A 14571-nucleotide genomic window follows, 5' to 3' on the forward strand; every position below is an offset into this window, starting at 1 on the left:
TAATTGCAATGTTTGACCCCCTACGGCCCCACCACATTTATGCACACGTTTGAAATGAATTGGCTCAAGCGGTGTATGATTCATGTGAAAATGACCTGAGTTGGTCAACTTCTTTAGTCATTACATTTTATTGTCTACAAGCAAAAGACCTCCATCAATATAACTGGGGTAAGGCCCTTTCTGTGTGCCTTACTGAAACTGATTTTCAGCGACAAAAGAGGATATGGTTTTGTTTCGCTCTTTTTATAAATGTGTAAAGTTTCAAATTCTGATCAAGTTTGCAGTTCCTCATGTTACATTTATTCGTTGTGCTTCTCTGGCATGTCACAGTCTGAAGTCTCTGAAGTTTCATCACTTAAATTTGAACTTGCATTAACTTCTGTGGGTCAATAAATATACCAGCTCAGAAACGCATCATTTGTGTGAATGACTCACCCACTTGCCAGGAGGACTTCTGTATGTCCTGTAAATATTATTACACATGGACATGAAAGTACACTCTGTCTAAAGAGCCATCTCAAACAAGTTTAAAACGTTCTTTTAAACCAGCAAGGGCAGTCCTGAAAAGTTTATTTATTTTTCATGCTGTGAGCATTCGATGTTCTTTTGTTCAAATGTCTATCCTATTTCATTCTTAAAGTAATGCTCTGGGGATATTATATGTATTTTCTTAAAACACTAGACAAAGTGATCTCTATTAGCTTAGTTAATGCTCTCTTCCCCTGTAGGAAATCTATACTTTACTATAAAGACTTTGAATTTTACAATGTAATATTTCTATGGTTTCCTAGATTGCCCATAAGAAGATCCCGTTACATTGGGTGAGTTGAGGGTTTTTGATGTTGCTTCACTGGTGGCCTAGTCATCGTGTGCTAGTGAAAAGCTGCTTCACTTTTGCATTTGCGATTTTCATGATGTGGGCTTAATATCTTAAATATTCCTCAAGATCATCCTAATGAAAATTACAGAATGGAATCTCTATAGACCATCATGTAACATTTTTCAAAGTGCTTGATGCTACATAGCATTGCCTCGTGTCACCTGCTGTGCATAAGCTTATCTATTGGTCTATTAGTCCTACAGCATTTTTCAAAAGGTATTTTCTTTGTGAGCAATGTGTAACCAAATTGGGATTGCTTATCGGACTTGTGTGTTTGAGTTTCTGCTGGTTCAGGCCTATCTCTGTTTGCTTTTTCGCTGCTGGTTGCGGTCTTGGCTTTGTTGCAGCTCAAGCAGAGACAGGTACAGTATCAGGCCTCATTTAACCTCTAGATGTCAGTCAAACACAATTATACACGCAACCGAAAATGGCAATGGTTCAAAGCTTTTGGTCTTTTATATAGTGATGTTCTCTGTTTCACCACTCAACAGGAGCAAATCAATGGGTGACATTACACTAGAGCCCATACCACAGGAATCTGACAACTGCTCCAACTTAGACCTACTGGGGTCACGGCATGTTCACCAGAGATCTGTTGGGGAGCTGACCCTTGAACCCTCAGCCATGCAGAGGGTTCAACAGGAGCAGTTACAGAGCATCCAAGTCAGAATGAGGGAAAGTGAAGCCAAGTGGCACGATGTGAGTTTCACTTGTTCAACACAATTTATCATGGTTGCAGAAATGCATGGTTTTACCCAACAAATTCTGTTTATCATTGGGTTAAAGTCAGCATGAAAAGGAAGTTGTGACCAATTTCCATATTGTGACGAGTTTCTGAGTACAACTGCTTGTCGAATGAGAAAAAACACATCCATGAATTTGCTGTTATTCTCCCTAAATTCAAGCCAGCTGGCCTGCAACCTTTTCATCTCTGCATTAATTGCTTTGACGGCTGGTTTGTTTATACTCTTGAAGGGGCGGGGTTAAAACTGACTACCACTTACATACGTTATCAGAGAGGAGTCAGCCATTGCAACGGGAAGAGTCAAGTTATGACATTTTGATTAAAGATTGATGTAAAAGCAAATTTGCATTGCTGAATAGTTCATAATAAGACCAGTAAAATGCATTAATAAAATAAATAGGGTTGATTTTGATTTCATACTGACTTTAAATGTAATGTGTATAATTTCTGCACCAATAGCAACTCCAAACAAAATTACAAATTTCAAAAACCCTCCCCTGTCTGCCATTTTTGTTTTGGACAAGTAGTCCAGTATGCCATTGGTTTAACCAATGTTGTTAAATCTGATCCAGTTGGCCCACTCAAACAAACTGATTGCAGTTCTGTTTGATGTTACTAATTGTCAGAAATTGCACACTTAAAATGCTCTGTAAGAGATGTTAACTATTTCACTGATTTTGCCAGACTTTTGGCCACTAATGTCAGCAAACCTGAATACTCTAAAATAACGAGTGCCTCAAAGTCTTCTGATTAGCCCAACAGTAGTGTCACACACTCATAGGGACTGTTTTTGTTATTTAGAGAGCCCAGGGCTGTCACCGATACAGTTGTGATTTCTCAGAACACCCATGTAATTTTAACATGTTCTGTGTGTTATTTTATAATACATTTCCCAAAATGTTTGAGTTTGTTGCTATTCCTGAATTGCCACTGTAGGGGGCTCTGAGTTAGAGAAATTATTATTATTTTTTTTTTCCATCTCACACATTACACAAATGCTATATTTTGGAAGATCCTTTTTTCCCCATTCCTGTATTTTATTATCTGTCTATTTTCACTTGTTACTTTAGGACCTGAGTAGGTGGAAGAACCGACGACGGAGCACAAACTCTGACCTCCACAGGAAGCAAGAGGAGGTCAGAGTTACCAGCTGGGGAGGGACCAGTGCCGTCAAAACTGCACCGCTGTTTGGAGTGCCAGAGGAGAGGTAATGTGTTTTCTACCTTGTTCAAATCTACTTTTTTTTTTTTTTTTTTTTGTATTAAGATTGTATAGTGTGTCTGGCACCATCAATACTTTAGTTCATACACTTTTGTGTGTAATAAAGTGACATTTGATCGTTGCACCTGTCTTCCACCCTTTTGTCTCTCGTTGTAGTGCACAGGAGACCACTGGCTGCCACATGCTTGCCACACAGGTGCAGCCTTACACCAGAGCAACAGATCCCTTCTACACCAAGTGCACCTCCAGAAGATCCCTGTCCAGTCTGCAGCCTGCAACCCTGGGAGAGAGAACCCACCTGGGCTCTCTCACATCGGATCAGGCATTCATACCGGTTGCTGGTTCTTCACACTCTTCCAGCTCCAGCATGCCTGGACCCATGAGCAATGCTGGGTACAGAATGACCAGCACAGGTCAAACAAGGTGGTCCACTACCTCTACTTCACCCCTCACAGACAGCATGTCCTCTGGTCTGACCAGTGGCACTCATGTAGAGATGCCTGACACAGCCCAAAGGAGCACCAGTGAATTCTTCATTCCACCAGCAGCTGCTGGGCCAGAGCAAAGTTCACCCACCAGTCTGACCTTCTTGGATCAAGAGCAGCAGGATCCAGACTTGAACCGTTGTGCCAACCAGCTGGAAAACTTTTACGCAGGGGGAACACAGAACAGGATGGCTGCTACTCTTCCTAGAGGTTTCAGAAGGTCAGAAGGTTGTTCACGGCTCTCAACAGGTGTCACACCCAGACCGTTTGGAGCCAAACCTTCCAAAGTGTCCTTATTACCTAGAGTATATGCTGTAAGTTCCATACTTCCTACATTAGTACTTGCTTTCTTCTTCAACTATGTCTGGATTTCCACTACTGCTCAAGTCTTCCTTATCACTTCCTTATCTCTTTTACAATGAGGACTTTTGATTCTGACTTGTGACTTTTTGCTGTTTGTGGCTGTTTCCCATAGTCTGCAGTCTGTCTGTCTGATTTAAAATGCAGTTTCAACTACACTCTTTCTGTGATCTGCTGCTTTGTGTCTTTGTTTTATATTTTGTTTTCTCTTACATCATACTTAAAGGAATAGTTCATACAAAAATGCTAATTCCCTCATTTACTCACCCTTATGCCATCTCAAACTTGTATGACTTTTATTCTTTTGCATAACACACAGATTTCTTTTACTTCACAGAAGTGGCCTTTTTAAAAACGTGTGTAAAAGAGAAACGCATCCTGCAATTTCACATGGTATCATGCGCAGTCAGGCAACGCAGGGGAGACATGATCAGTAGGGAGCAGTCGTGTCTCATTCACACGGAGTTCTTGTTGTTTGCAACCTGATAATGCGAGCTAGAGGTCTGCACATGTCAGTTTTATGTATAGGTTCAGGTTTTAAATTTATGAAAACTTAAATGATTGGGCAGGCAAAGTTCATATGTTTTAATATTGTTAAGGCATTTACTTTGAATTAGCCTTGATTTACTAAGAACTGTAAAGGTAAATATGCGCACAGAACAGTTGGACGTGATCCTGAATCAGTAATTTATCTAGAAATGTATTGTAATTTTTAATGAGAATTCCATAAGACTACAGCAGTGGCAAAACATACGTAACATACTCTATGATGCTTGGAGTGAAACGATACAAGAACCAAATTAATGCGGAAAAGGAAAACAATGTGACCCCTCACCCCATATACTACTAAAAGCTCTGTGCTCTGTGTTTGCCCCTGTGCAAAAAAATAATAATTATAATTTTCCCACCTCTACTTTAAAATGGAAGTGCTTAAGCAGAGTATAGAACCAGAGATACTAGTCTAGATACTGGTTGCTTTTTGTTCCCCCACCTATACAGTAACTATATTGGGTAAAGCAAACATATTTAGTATTACTTTACTTACTACTGCATGCTGGTTCAGTTGATCTTTTTCCTTCCATGTGCTGCCTGGTGGATATTGTGAGAAGTAGGTCTGCACAATTAATCTAAATATTATTGAAATATTGTATGACCTTGTGCGATTATTAAACCGCAAAGGGCTGCAATTTTAAAATAAATAAATAGATAGTGTGGGCACGCTGCTAGCTTTAAAGTTGGTGTTACACTGATCGATATGATTCACAATTTTAGTAACCGATGTACTTTGAGTTTGGTTCCGTTTGCTGACATGCGCTGAGCTTTAATAATCATTTATTATGATTATTAAATGAAATGATTATGCGCTGAGCTCCAGATTCACTGTACTTTCACTTCTGTTGCTCGAGTACTTGTTCAGCTTTAAATATTTGGCTAAGAAAAATCAAACAGCAATATTCGAGTAGTGATTTTACATGTGCCTTTTGCCTTTTGTGGGCAGCAATTAAAACTTCTTCTCTCATCTAAATCTTGCTGTTGCAACTCATTGCATTGGTTGGCACTGTGGATGCATGATGTTAAAGGAATAATTCACCCAAAAATAATATTCTGTCATTAAAGTGATTGTATCGCTTTAAAAGACTTGGAATGTATGTTTCTATGTGTGAGTGCAAATGCTTTGTCATTTTTTATTCTAGATGTTGTTTATGCATGGTACTTGTTGAAAAAGAGATTTGAAGGTTGAACTTGCATTCTAAATTTCATGTTATTGATTACTCATTTTCTTATGCGTTAGAGTACTCTTCTACAAAACTTATTGAAATAACCTTTCCTAATTCCAAATATCTTTGGGTGCTACAAGTTAATCTACAAATAAAAATAATTGCACCTCATGACACCAGGTATTTGTGGGCAAAGGAAGAGAAGATATTACAATTAAGAGCACATTATACCGCTATTGTGAGTGTAAAAATGTCTTCCTGCAGATTTTAGCCAAAATAAACCTTGATTTAACTTAACCCAGTACCACCGTTCCCTATAAGCAGACTGCGCAGTCCGTGTAGGGCTCCAACTCCCTAGTGGGGCACCATCTTACCCTAGGAGGGCACCAGAAAGTCCATCGTCTGCCCTTACTGGCACGTTATATGTTATTCAAGTACCCGAAAGCAGTCGCAGAACACAGATGATCACTTCACGCTCGTATCACCTGGAACTCTGCGTAGGGCATCAATTTGGCCAGCTCTGGCCCTGACTTGACCATATAGCAATGGCCTGTTCAAGTTAAGATTTTATTACAGAAATATATTACTAGTGTATAATTAATAATAATAATAATAATTATTATTATAATCATCATTTAATAAAATTTTCGTTTTATAATATAATCATCACGCAGTGGACCAAAACCTCCAGACCAGATCTGATTTTCCTAATTCAAAATCATATTGCTTATGAGGAGAGGGATTAAACCGCTCAAGATGTATGGATTACCTGCCTTTTTATGTCCTTTTTGGAGCTTGAAAGATTTGGACCCCATTGACTTGAATTGTATGGCCAAAACACCTCCATCAAAATATCTTTGTGTTCTGAAGAGGAAAGAAAATCAAATGAGTTTGAGATGGCATAAAGGTAATAAATTAATGAGAGAATTATCGTTTGGGGTGAACTATTCCTTTTAAAGGCCCAATTAAATTAAAATTGGACTTTTAGGAGTTCTTTTAGCATCTAGATGGCTTCAAAGTTTATAGACGAGGAGTAAAATCCATACTCCATGTCTTTTACACAAGTGGTCTAGCTGTTAGGGTACTCTTAAAAGTTGGAAAAACTGACTAAGCTTGATGTATGCATTTAAAATGTACAGTCTTTATGTACTTGGAAAACCAAAAATAGTGATGACCCACGGATACTACATGGATGTTTGTTCAGTCTGTTGCTCTCTATAATGAGAATGTCCCTCCCCCTACAACCATCTGCAATTGACTAGCAAGTAGCAAATCATGGTTCATGGTTGTGATGTAAATGAAAGCATATTGGATATTTAAAAACATTTAGTGGGGATACAATAGGAAATGCAGCACATCAACACAGGACAGCCATTTCATGGGGTCTCCATAAAGTTTTTTTTTTTAATTGGAACTTTTATAGAGGTTCACCTGAACTATGCTGTGGTTCTCAATGGCTCGTACACTTATCAACTCACCTGAAGACTATTGTGTGTCCTCTAAAGGTTTTAGTGTCTCACTGTCTATGAGGAAAAAGAGGGGCATGAGGAAGAGTGGCAGTTTGTGCAGTTTTCCTTGTGTGAAGTTTAATGTTACTCCTTGTTACCTGATCATCTTGTGGCTTGCTTATTAATAATAGAACAAACCCCTACTACTGCTCTGTACTTTGGTGTCTTGTGAAACCCTAGCTATAACTGTATTTTGGTGTCTGTGTGTGCTTTTCCATGACAAGATTCTGGCACACACAGACTCGCGCACACGCTTGTCCATTATTCTCTAACACAACACAGGTCAGCAATCAGATAAGAGCTTTCCAGATCAAGAAAGTGCTTCCCAGTTTTGTTGTGTAACATGCACCAGATGGTCTTTGAAACACTTCCCACATAACCAGAGTTTGTTCATTGCAATACTAGGGCTGGGTATTGATTTCAATTCACAAGCTCCTGATTCGATTTCAATTAAATATCAATTCATGCGAGTATATTTCAGTTATAATGTCCATTTTGCTTGCGTATGAATTAAATTCTGTTCTCTGCTAATGCGGTGAATTAATGCTGGAACTAGGTGCATAACCTTAATATAATTTGTAAATAAAATTTATATTTTTGTAATCTGTAATATTAGTTTTACATAACTTATCACATTTTAGTGTTTAAAAAAATTACAAATACATTTATTCCATCAATAAGATGCAATTGCATATTATATTTTGTTACATATTTATTGTTTTCATGCAGAATTTGTACTATTTACAAGTATTTATATTGCTTCGTTTAGAACTTATGCTAAAATCCAGTACTGTCTCTTCAAGTGTCTCCATGCTTTGGTTGAGCACATAGGCGAGAGATTATTGGAATTGCTTTTTACAGCATTTGTGATTTAGAATATGTTTATTTGTTGTTTTTGATGTTATTAGACTCATATTAAAAGAGGATAGGATATTAAGGGATATTATTCAGTAGCAAACAGTTTGCTTCGTTTAAGCATACTCTAACACAAAACGAGTCAAACCATAACTAAACTTTTTACACTCTCGACACGCAATGAAAGGATTCTCAATCACTAATGAGTGAAATCTGAACATTTACCAGCCAGTGGCTGATCCCAGGCATTATAGAAATTTGATCACATATACGAGTGATTTACTTGTGTTGTAGAGGGTTGTTGCATGGAGTAAAAGATTGATTTTTGGAATTGAAGATTTGATACAGAGAACATTCAAGTCAAGATCACGATGCATTGGGAAATAATAGTTTATACCCAGCCTTAAGCAATACTGAAATACTCCTAGGAAGGTCTGGTTCCTAGATGTGTAAATTTCTTTTAGGTTCTTTATTATATATTAAATTATAAAACATCAAACATCTGCCTTTTGAGTCCTGATATCTAACAGAGGTATCTCTGCATTGTCAGTGCTGAAGTGTTTGCAGAAGTTGTCTCAATATTTATCTGGTTTTGCCTTTTGGTTTCCAGATGGATGACTCTCATACAAGTCTGATGAGTGGGCAGAGAGACCAGTCCCTGATCCCCTCTTTCCTCAGTGGTCAAGGAAAGCTCACAGCCTCTGCAGACATGGACCACTCTCATTTAAGCAATCATCCAATCCATACTAGGAAAGAGGAGGTTGGGGAAGAAAGAGATGAAAGGTCATCAGGACCTCCCATTCAGTCTTTTGTCTCTAAAGTGACGGTTGCCGCTTCTCTTAAGCAATCTCCTGTTGCCTCAGAAAGCAAGGACGTTAAGGTAGGCTGCCTGGATCTCTGATCCAATCTGAGAATTGATTTCCTGTCTGAGTTTGAAAGTGTTCTTGATAAGTCAGGTATGATGTCCAAAATAGAGGTTGACCGATATTGGATCTTGCCAAGATGGATAACTGAGCTGGTGGATATGATCGTTTTCAAAATCAATGTATTAAAGGTTTTTCTTCCCTGTGATGGGTCAGGGTTTGGTTAGCCCAACTTTAACTTTAATCCCAGATGCATTTTATTGTGCAACAAATCCCAATAATAACTGTAAAAAAATAAATAAAAATAAATAAATAACATTTGGTGCACAACGTGGGACTTTTAAATTTAAAGAACCAGAAATACACTGAAGACTCTTATTTTGAAATGTCTGTGCTCCCAGCCCACACACTCTCACAAAGGAAGCAAAATATGCAGTCTTGAAAACATCTAATAATGTATTGCAATTTAAACCCTATAAAGTAAACATGTCATATAGTCTAAAAAAACTCCTAGAGTGTTAATTCATCAACAGTAGAGCATCATTAGTAGATCATCAATGATTGTTTATCATAATTGTCCAGTATTTTGGTCATCCAGTATCATATAAAAGACTTTCTTTTCTCTAGGGACATGGTCAATCATAATCAACACGTACATTAACGTTATATTTTAATTGTCATATATCTACTTAACCTCTTCTGAGCGCTCATTTTTAAAACCCTACTGTAACAAATCGGAGCCCCCAACCTTCCAAAAAAAAAAAAATTAAAAATGCATCATATCTGCACGAATCATTAGTATGCCAAATTTAGTTGAAAGTTGAGCAGTTTCCATCCTTGATTTTGCAACCTTGTTCTAGCAACCTTGTTCTAGCAATTCAAAAATCTAATGTTTGCATCCTCTCCACCTTGTCGTCAAACATGCAGTTCTCCAAAGCAGCAATTGCAGTAGTTATAAAACCACCTACTATTTAAATTTCTACAATAGCATCAGACCACTGGTGTCAGTGGTGTCAGACCGCTAGGTGTCAGTGTCCAAGATGACACAAAGACAAATGTTGAGTGCACCTTTTTAAATGATTGATTGTTGATTATTTTATATTTTTGTATCAGGACTGTATCTAACAATAAAGTGTACTGCATACATTGCATTGTCATATGGCACAACAAACTCCACATGGAGACAGAGGTTGTTTTTATTTCACCTCTAGATAGCTAGGCTGCTGTTAAACTGAAGAAGCCTTCAGTGCCAGCCACGGAGAAACCGAGGAACAAAAAAACAGACAAAAAAATAAAACCTATCTGCATTGACTTTTGCATATAACCGATAGTTCCAAAAAGCAACACACTGCACTGATTAATTAGTAAAACCGATATATCGGTTGACCTACTCTGATATGTTAGATTCAGTGAATGATAACTGTTAAACATGTATCACTTTTTATATTAGGGTCTGTCAAGAAAGTGTGAGAATCAGCAGGGGCCTGGTGAAATTATGTAACCTATTGATGTCTGGGTTGTGAAAAGATCATATTTTATATACTTTTAAGTAAAAAAAAAACGGTCAGTACTGGGTAGTAACAGATTACACGCAATCTGGATTATGTAATCAGATTACAAAATAAATTACTTGTAATTTGATTAAATTACATTTTAAAACTTGTAATTGGAATAGTTACTTTTTTATTGATTACATGATTACATGTTAATAAGGCAACTGCAATAAATCGTTGATAATTTATTGATTTAAAAAAAAAAATATAATTTTTGGAAATTTAAGAGTGTTCTACTGAGAGCCTTGGCCCTTTAGTGTGTTGATTTATACTTATGTAATAATCAGAATTAGTGGACTGTTTGTGTGGTACTGACTGGAGCCTTCGCCCTTAGATTTCCTGAGGAAACCATGGTGTCATGGGATCCTCAGGTGTCACATTCTTTCTCTCTCTCTCTTTCAGGTGGGTCAAAGTGAAATAAGAGTCTGCTTGAATCAGAAGCCCAATAGTAGGAGAGACTTTGGATTTCAGGCTCACTGGGACTCAACTGGTGCTCGTGTCAAATCTGTCCAAGCAGGTAAGACTCATAGGTTCAATTTAGAGGCATTTATGACTGACATTTCACTTTTAAATGGTTGAGATGAGAACCAATAAGGAGCGAGCGGTGTATCAATCAGATTAGATGTGATTGACTATTTTCACCATATATGGTAGTTAGAATCTTTTTTTTAGAGAAATGTGGTGGAATTATGGAGGTATTGGTATGAAACACCTTTTTATAAGTCTTTACAGAACTCGAGATTTTTATTCTCTTTGCTGCATTGTCATTTTAGATTTTACTTGCTTGAAGACTTTGTGGATATTAATTGTCACACCAGTGTGTCCCTCACAAAGTGTAGTTTGTTGTCTCTTTAGATTTTTGAGAATGAGATCCTTGTATTCTTTGGAAACAGTGTGTGATTCTCTGAAGTCTGCTAAGAGACCGAGATGAATGATTTATAGAGAACAGTGAAGGTGTTTCTTACTGTGCATTAGTCTGATTGTTTAAACTAAGGAAGACTTGGAACCAGTCCTGTTTGCACTTTTGTCGTGAGTGAAGGATTGTCCTTTGAATGAAGAGGAGCTGTTACGTTATATCAGCTTTCATGTATATCATTGTATAGAAGAGATGACTCCACTGATCATTTTTATCAGATGTGCCATGTTGAGTTATTGGAAAGGCTCAGGTTGCTCTCCTTCACCAGAATTTAATTAACTCAACACACTAAACTACATTAAGAACCTTCATTGTATCAATGGCCACATACACACTAGGGTTGTAAAAAAAAAAATTTTATTGTACGATACAACGCTCCCTATACAATACCATATGTATCGTACGATATATAAACGCATCATAGTGTAATTTAAAACCAAGCAGTGCAATATTGAGAGCTGCCGAACAGTCTCCTCCCCAGAGAGGCTGCACGGAGCACTCACAGGTAAACAGAGCAACACAGTACATGGGTGAGAATATCGATGGCAAACAGCAAGTAGATTGTACTGTAGTGGTACAACTTGTCGAATTTGCCAAACAAAGTGGTCATGTCCTGCTCAAACTTATTTCACCTGCTCCCGTTAGAGATTGGCACGGTGGACAATCTATGATCCACATATTTGATTTGGCACAGGTTTTATGCCGGATGCCCTTGCTGACGCAACCCCCAGTGGCTTGGGGACTCTCACTGACACCTATGGGCAATTTAGAGTCTCCAATTCACTTAACCTGCATGTTTTTGGACTTATGGGGGAAATTGGAGCACCCAGAGGAAACCCACGCGAACATGGGAGTTTTTCTCAACAATCAAACAAAATAAATGTGCTGTTATTTAAGTTGCTTAGTGCTCTGCTTTTTGTTTTTCAGTGTCAGACACGTTTGTGGCGTTTATGATTTAAAAGATTATGTTTAATATTTGAATAAGTTTGAGCGAAACTTTTGGCTATGTATCGCAGTTTGAAATGGTGTATCGTTACATGCCTAGTACACACTGCATCTAAATACGTTTATCGGTTCACCTTTTAGTGCTTAATCTTGTTCTGTACACACACAATGTTCAGCAATTTACAGGAGCATTCTACAGCCAAATAAACTCTTGAAAATGTTAAGGTAAACCTTATATCAGTGATTTTGAACAGGTCTGTTTTAATGGCATCACAGACAGCAGGGTAAAAAATGAAACTAACAATATAATGCATAGTTAGAATGGGAAAATAAATATAGGCTCATCAACTTTTAAAAGGGTGGAGAATACGCTTCTCATATCTATTGTTGTTGACTTCAAAGGCTACACTTTCAAAGTCTTCTGTATTTTGACTCCTAATTATCTTTCATTTGGTAATATGGTTAATACTAATATAATATCTGGCCCAGTGATTGTTCTACTGGGTTAGGCTGGTAAACCACACTCCTGTTGTTATTTATCCAGTAAATTGAAACGGTTCCTCAGCCTATGTTGTTAATAATGTTTCATGCTTTTGGGTCTATGGTGTTCATTGTAATACGAATTAAGTTCAATGGTTGACTTACTGACATTTTGGTTAACTTTTTGTATCATCAACAATTTTGGTACTGTATTAGGTCACCACTTGATGTCCAAAGTAAAATCTGAGTTCTGAAGCAAAACCAGTTGAGAACCACTGCCGTACATTACAGACCAGAGAGAGAGATAAACAAAACGCGGTGATTCTGTCAATGGCAGCTAGACTAACTAAACCATGCCAGATACAATACATCGCTGGTGGATCCTCTTTGCTCAAAAATAGCTAACAAAATGGGTTAAACTGATGGCATTGTTGTTTCTTGTTCACAGGTGTGAAGCACTGCCACGTTGCAATGGTTATCACTTGTCAATCATTGCAATTGCAGGAGTAACTCCTGTATTCCATACACACATGGAATAAAAAAATTAGGGGATTCAATTTAAGTGCGGCTGCCACTCTTGAACTTTGTAGTGTGTACATGGCCAATGAAACACGAGCAAATGCTGATTCTTTATTGTATTGTATTCTGTTCTAGAGCATTGTTGGCCACATCCACATTAATAGATGTTTGGTTGAAAACACATACATTTTGATATGTTTGCGCCTATCAACCACACAGGAAAGGCTATACCGAAAACTGAGACTTTAGTAAACATTCTCTAGTACCACATTCGTTTTGAAAATATAATTTCATACTGAAAACATATTACACGCTGTCTAGAAAAGATGTGATCAATGTCGCATCATGTTGCATTGGCTTGAGGCTGTCTACACTGGACGCGTCAACTAATGTTCTAAACCATTTTTTTTTTTCTTGTAGGAATAGCGGCAGCATATGTATGGCAAAATGGCCGCTCGCTGTCGGTGCAACGCGACATGCATCCAGTGTAGACAGCATTATTGATTTATTATGGGAGCGAATTGCTTTTGTCGTGCCGTATCACTTGCTTGTGGTGTAGACGGGGTGTTAGTGTGGAAGTGGCTCTTGAAAGTTGTAAAATGGAACATATTATAAAGGACATTCAATTTCAAAACCATCGGCATTAATAGGGAGTTGCTTCTCCCAATGCTGCTACAATAGCATTGACTCTTCTGGGTGTGGTGTGTGTCCACCTACCTTTGGGCATGTAGTGTACCTTGCTGGATATTGGTAGCATAAAGAACACTTCTGATCGACTCATTGAAATATAGTAATGACTTAAATTTTTCAGTAACCATAATGAGCAGAGGTCAAAAAGTGTATGTCTTTCATTGAGAGGCTTTGAGTGCTTCAGTTTACACCGCATGAGATCGTTATTCATCTAACTGACAACAAGAACTGGATTTGTGTTCAATAAATGTTGTATTGTTTGAGATGTAAACTTGACTTTTTTACAAATTCTCACAACCTCTCAGTCTGGCTTAAAGCACAGCCTTGACTGACTTCCACCCCAATACACAGGAAGCCCAGCAGAGCAGTGTGGTCTGCGGATGGGTGATGAGATCGTGGCGCTGGGCAGATGCAGGGTGGGTGATATGAATTATGAGCAGTTTAAAGACAGTATGGACACAGCCCAACAAAAGGGCTCTTTACTGATGGACATCCGACGCCACGGCCAGAATGGTGAGATTGTGGAGAAAACTGTTTTGTCAAATCAATCCTTTGTGCACAAAGCATAATTTCAGCCACAGCATAGTTTCACTTTTTTTTAATATTTAAAAAAAAAAAAAAAAAAATTATTTTAATGTTATTTGAAATAACTTTGTACTACAATCAAAGGAATAGCTTTAAGACTTTCACCACACATATCAGATATTAATATGATTGGAGTGGGTTTTTGCCTCCCTTTACTGTAAATATTTGGCACTCTTTCTGGCACCACATATTAAGAGATATTGAAAGACATAGAAATGTCTTGAAACCTAGTGGTGCTGTTTGGTTCT

At 37.8% G+C, this 14571-nt stretch overlaps 1 protein-coding gene across 1 annotated transcript in view; it reads left to right on the forward strand.

The window, feature by feature from the left end:
• The window catches only part of LOC127644395 (LIM domain only protein 7-like), a 60383-nt gene that overhangs the window by 22047 nt on the left and 23765 nt on the right, over window positions 1–14571 (forward strand). The window contains exons 11-17 of the mRNA XM_052127540.1: window positions 792–821; window positions 1372–1579; window positions 2696–2832; window positions 3003–3645; window positions 8383–8652; window positions 10591–10705; window positions 14090–14251. Coding sequence (XP_051983500.1) covers window positions 792–821; window positions 1372–1579; window positions 2696–2832; window positions 3003–3645; window positions 8383–8652; window positions 10591–10705; window positions 14090–14251 — 1565 coding nt within the window. The remainder of the gene's footprint in view (window positions 1–791; window positions 822–1371; window positions 1580–2695; window positions 2833–3002; window positions 3646–8382; window positions 8653–10590; window positions 10706–14089; window positions 14252–14571) is intronic.

The sequence above is a fragment of the Xyrauchen texanus genome, chromosome 5 (genome assembly GCF_025860055.1).
Source record: "Xyrauchen texanus isolate HMW12.3.18 chromosome 5, RBS_HiC_50CHRs, whole genome shotgun sequence".
NCBI lineage: Eukaryota > Metazoa > Chordata > Actinopteri > Cypriniformes > Catostomidae > Xyrauchen > Xyrauchen texanus.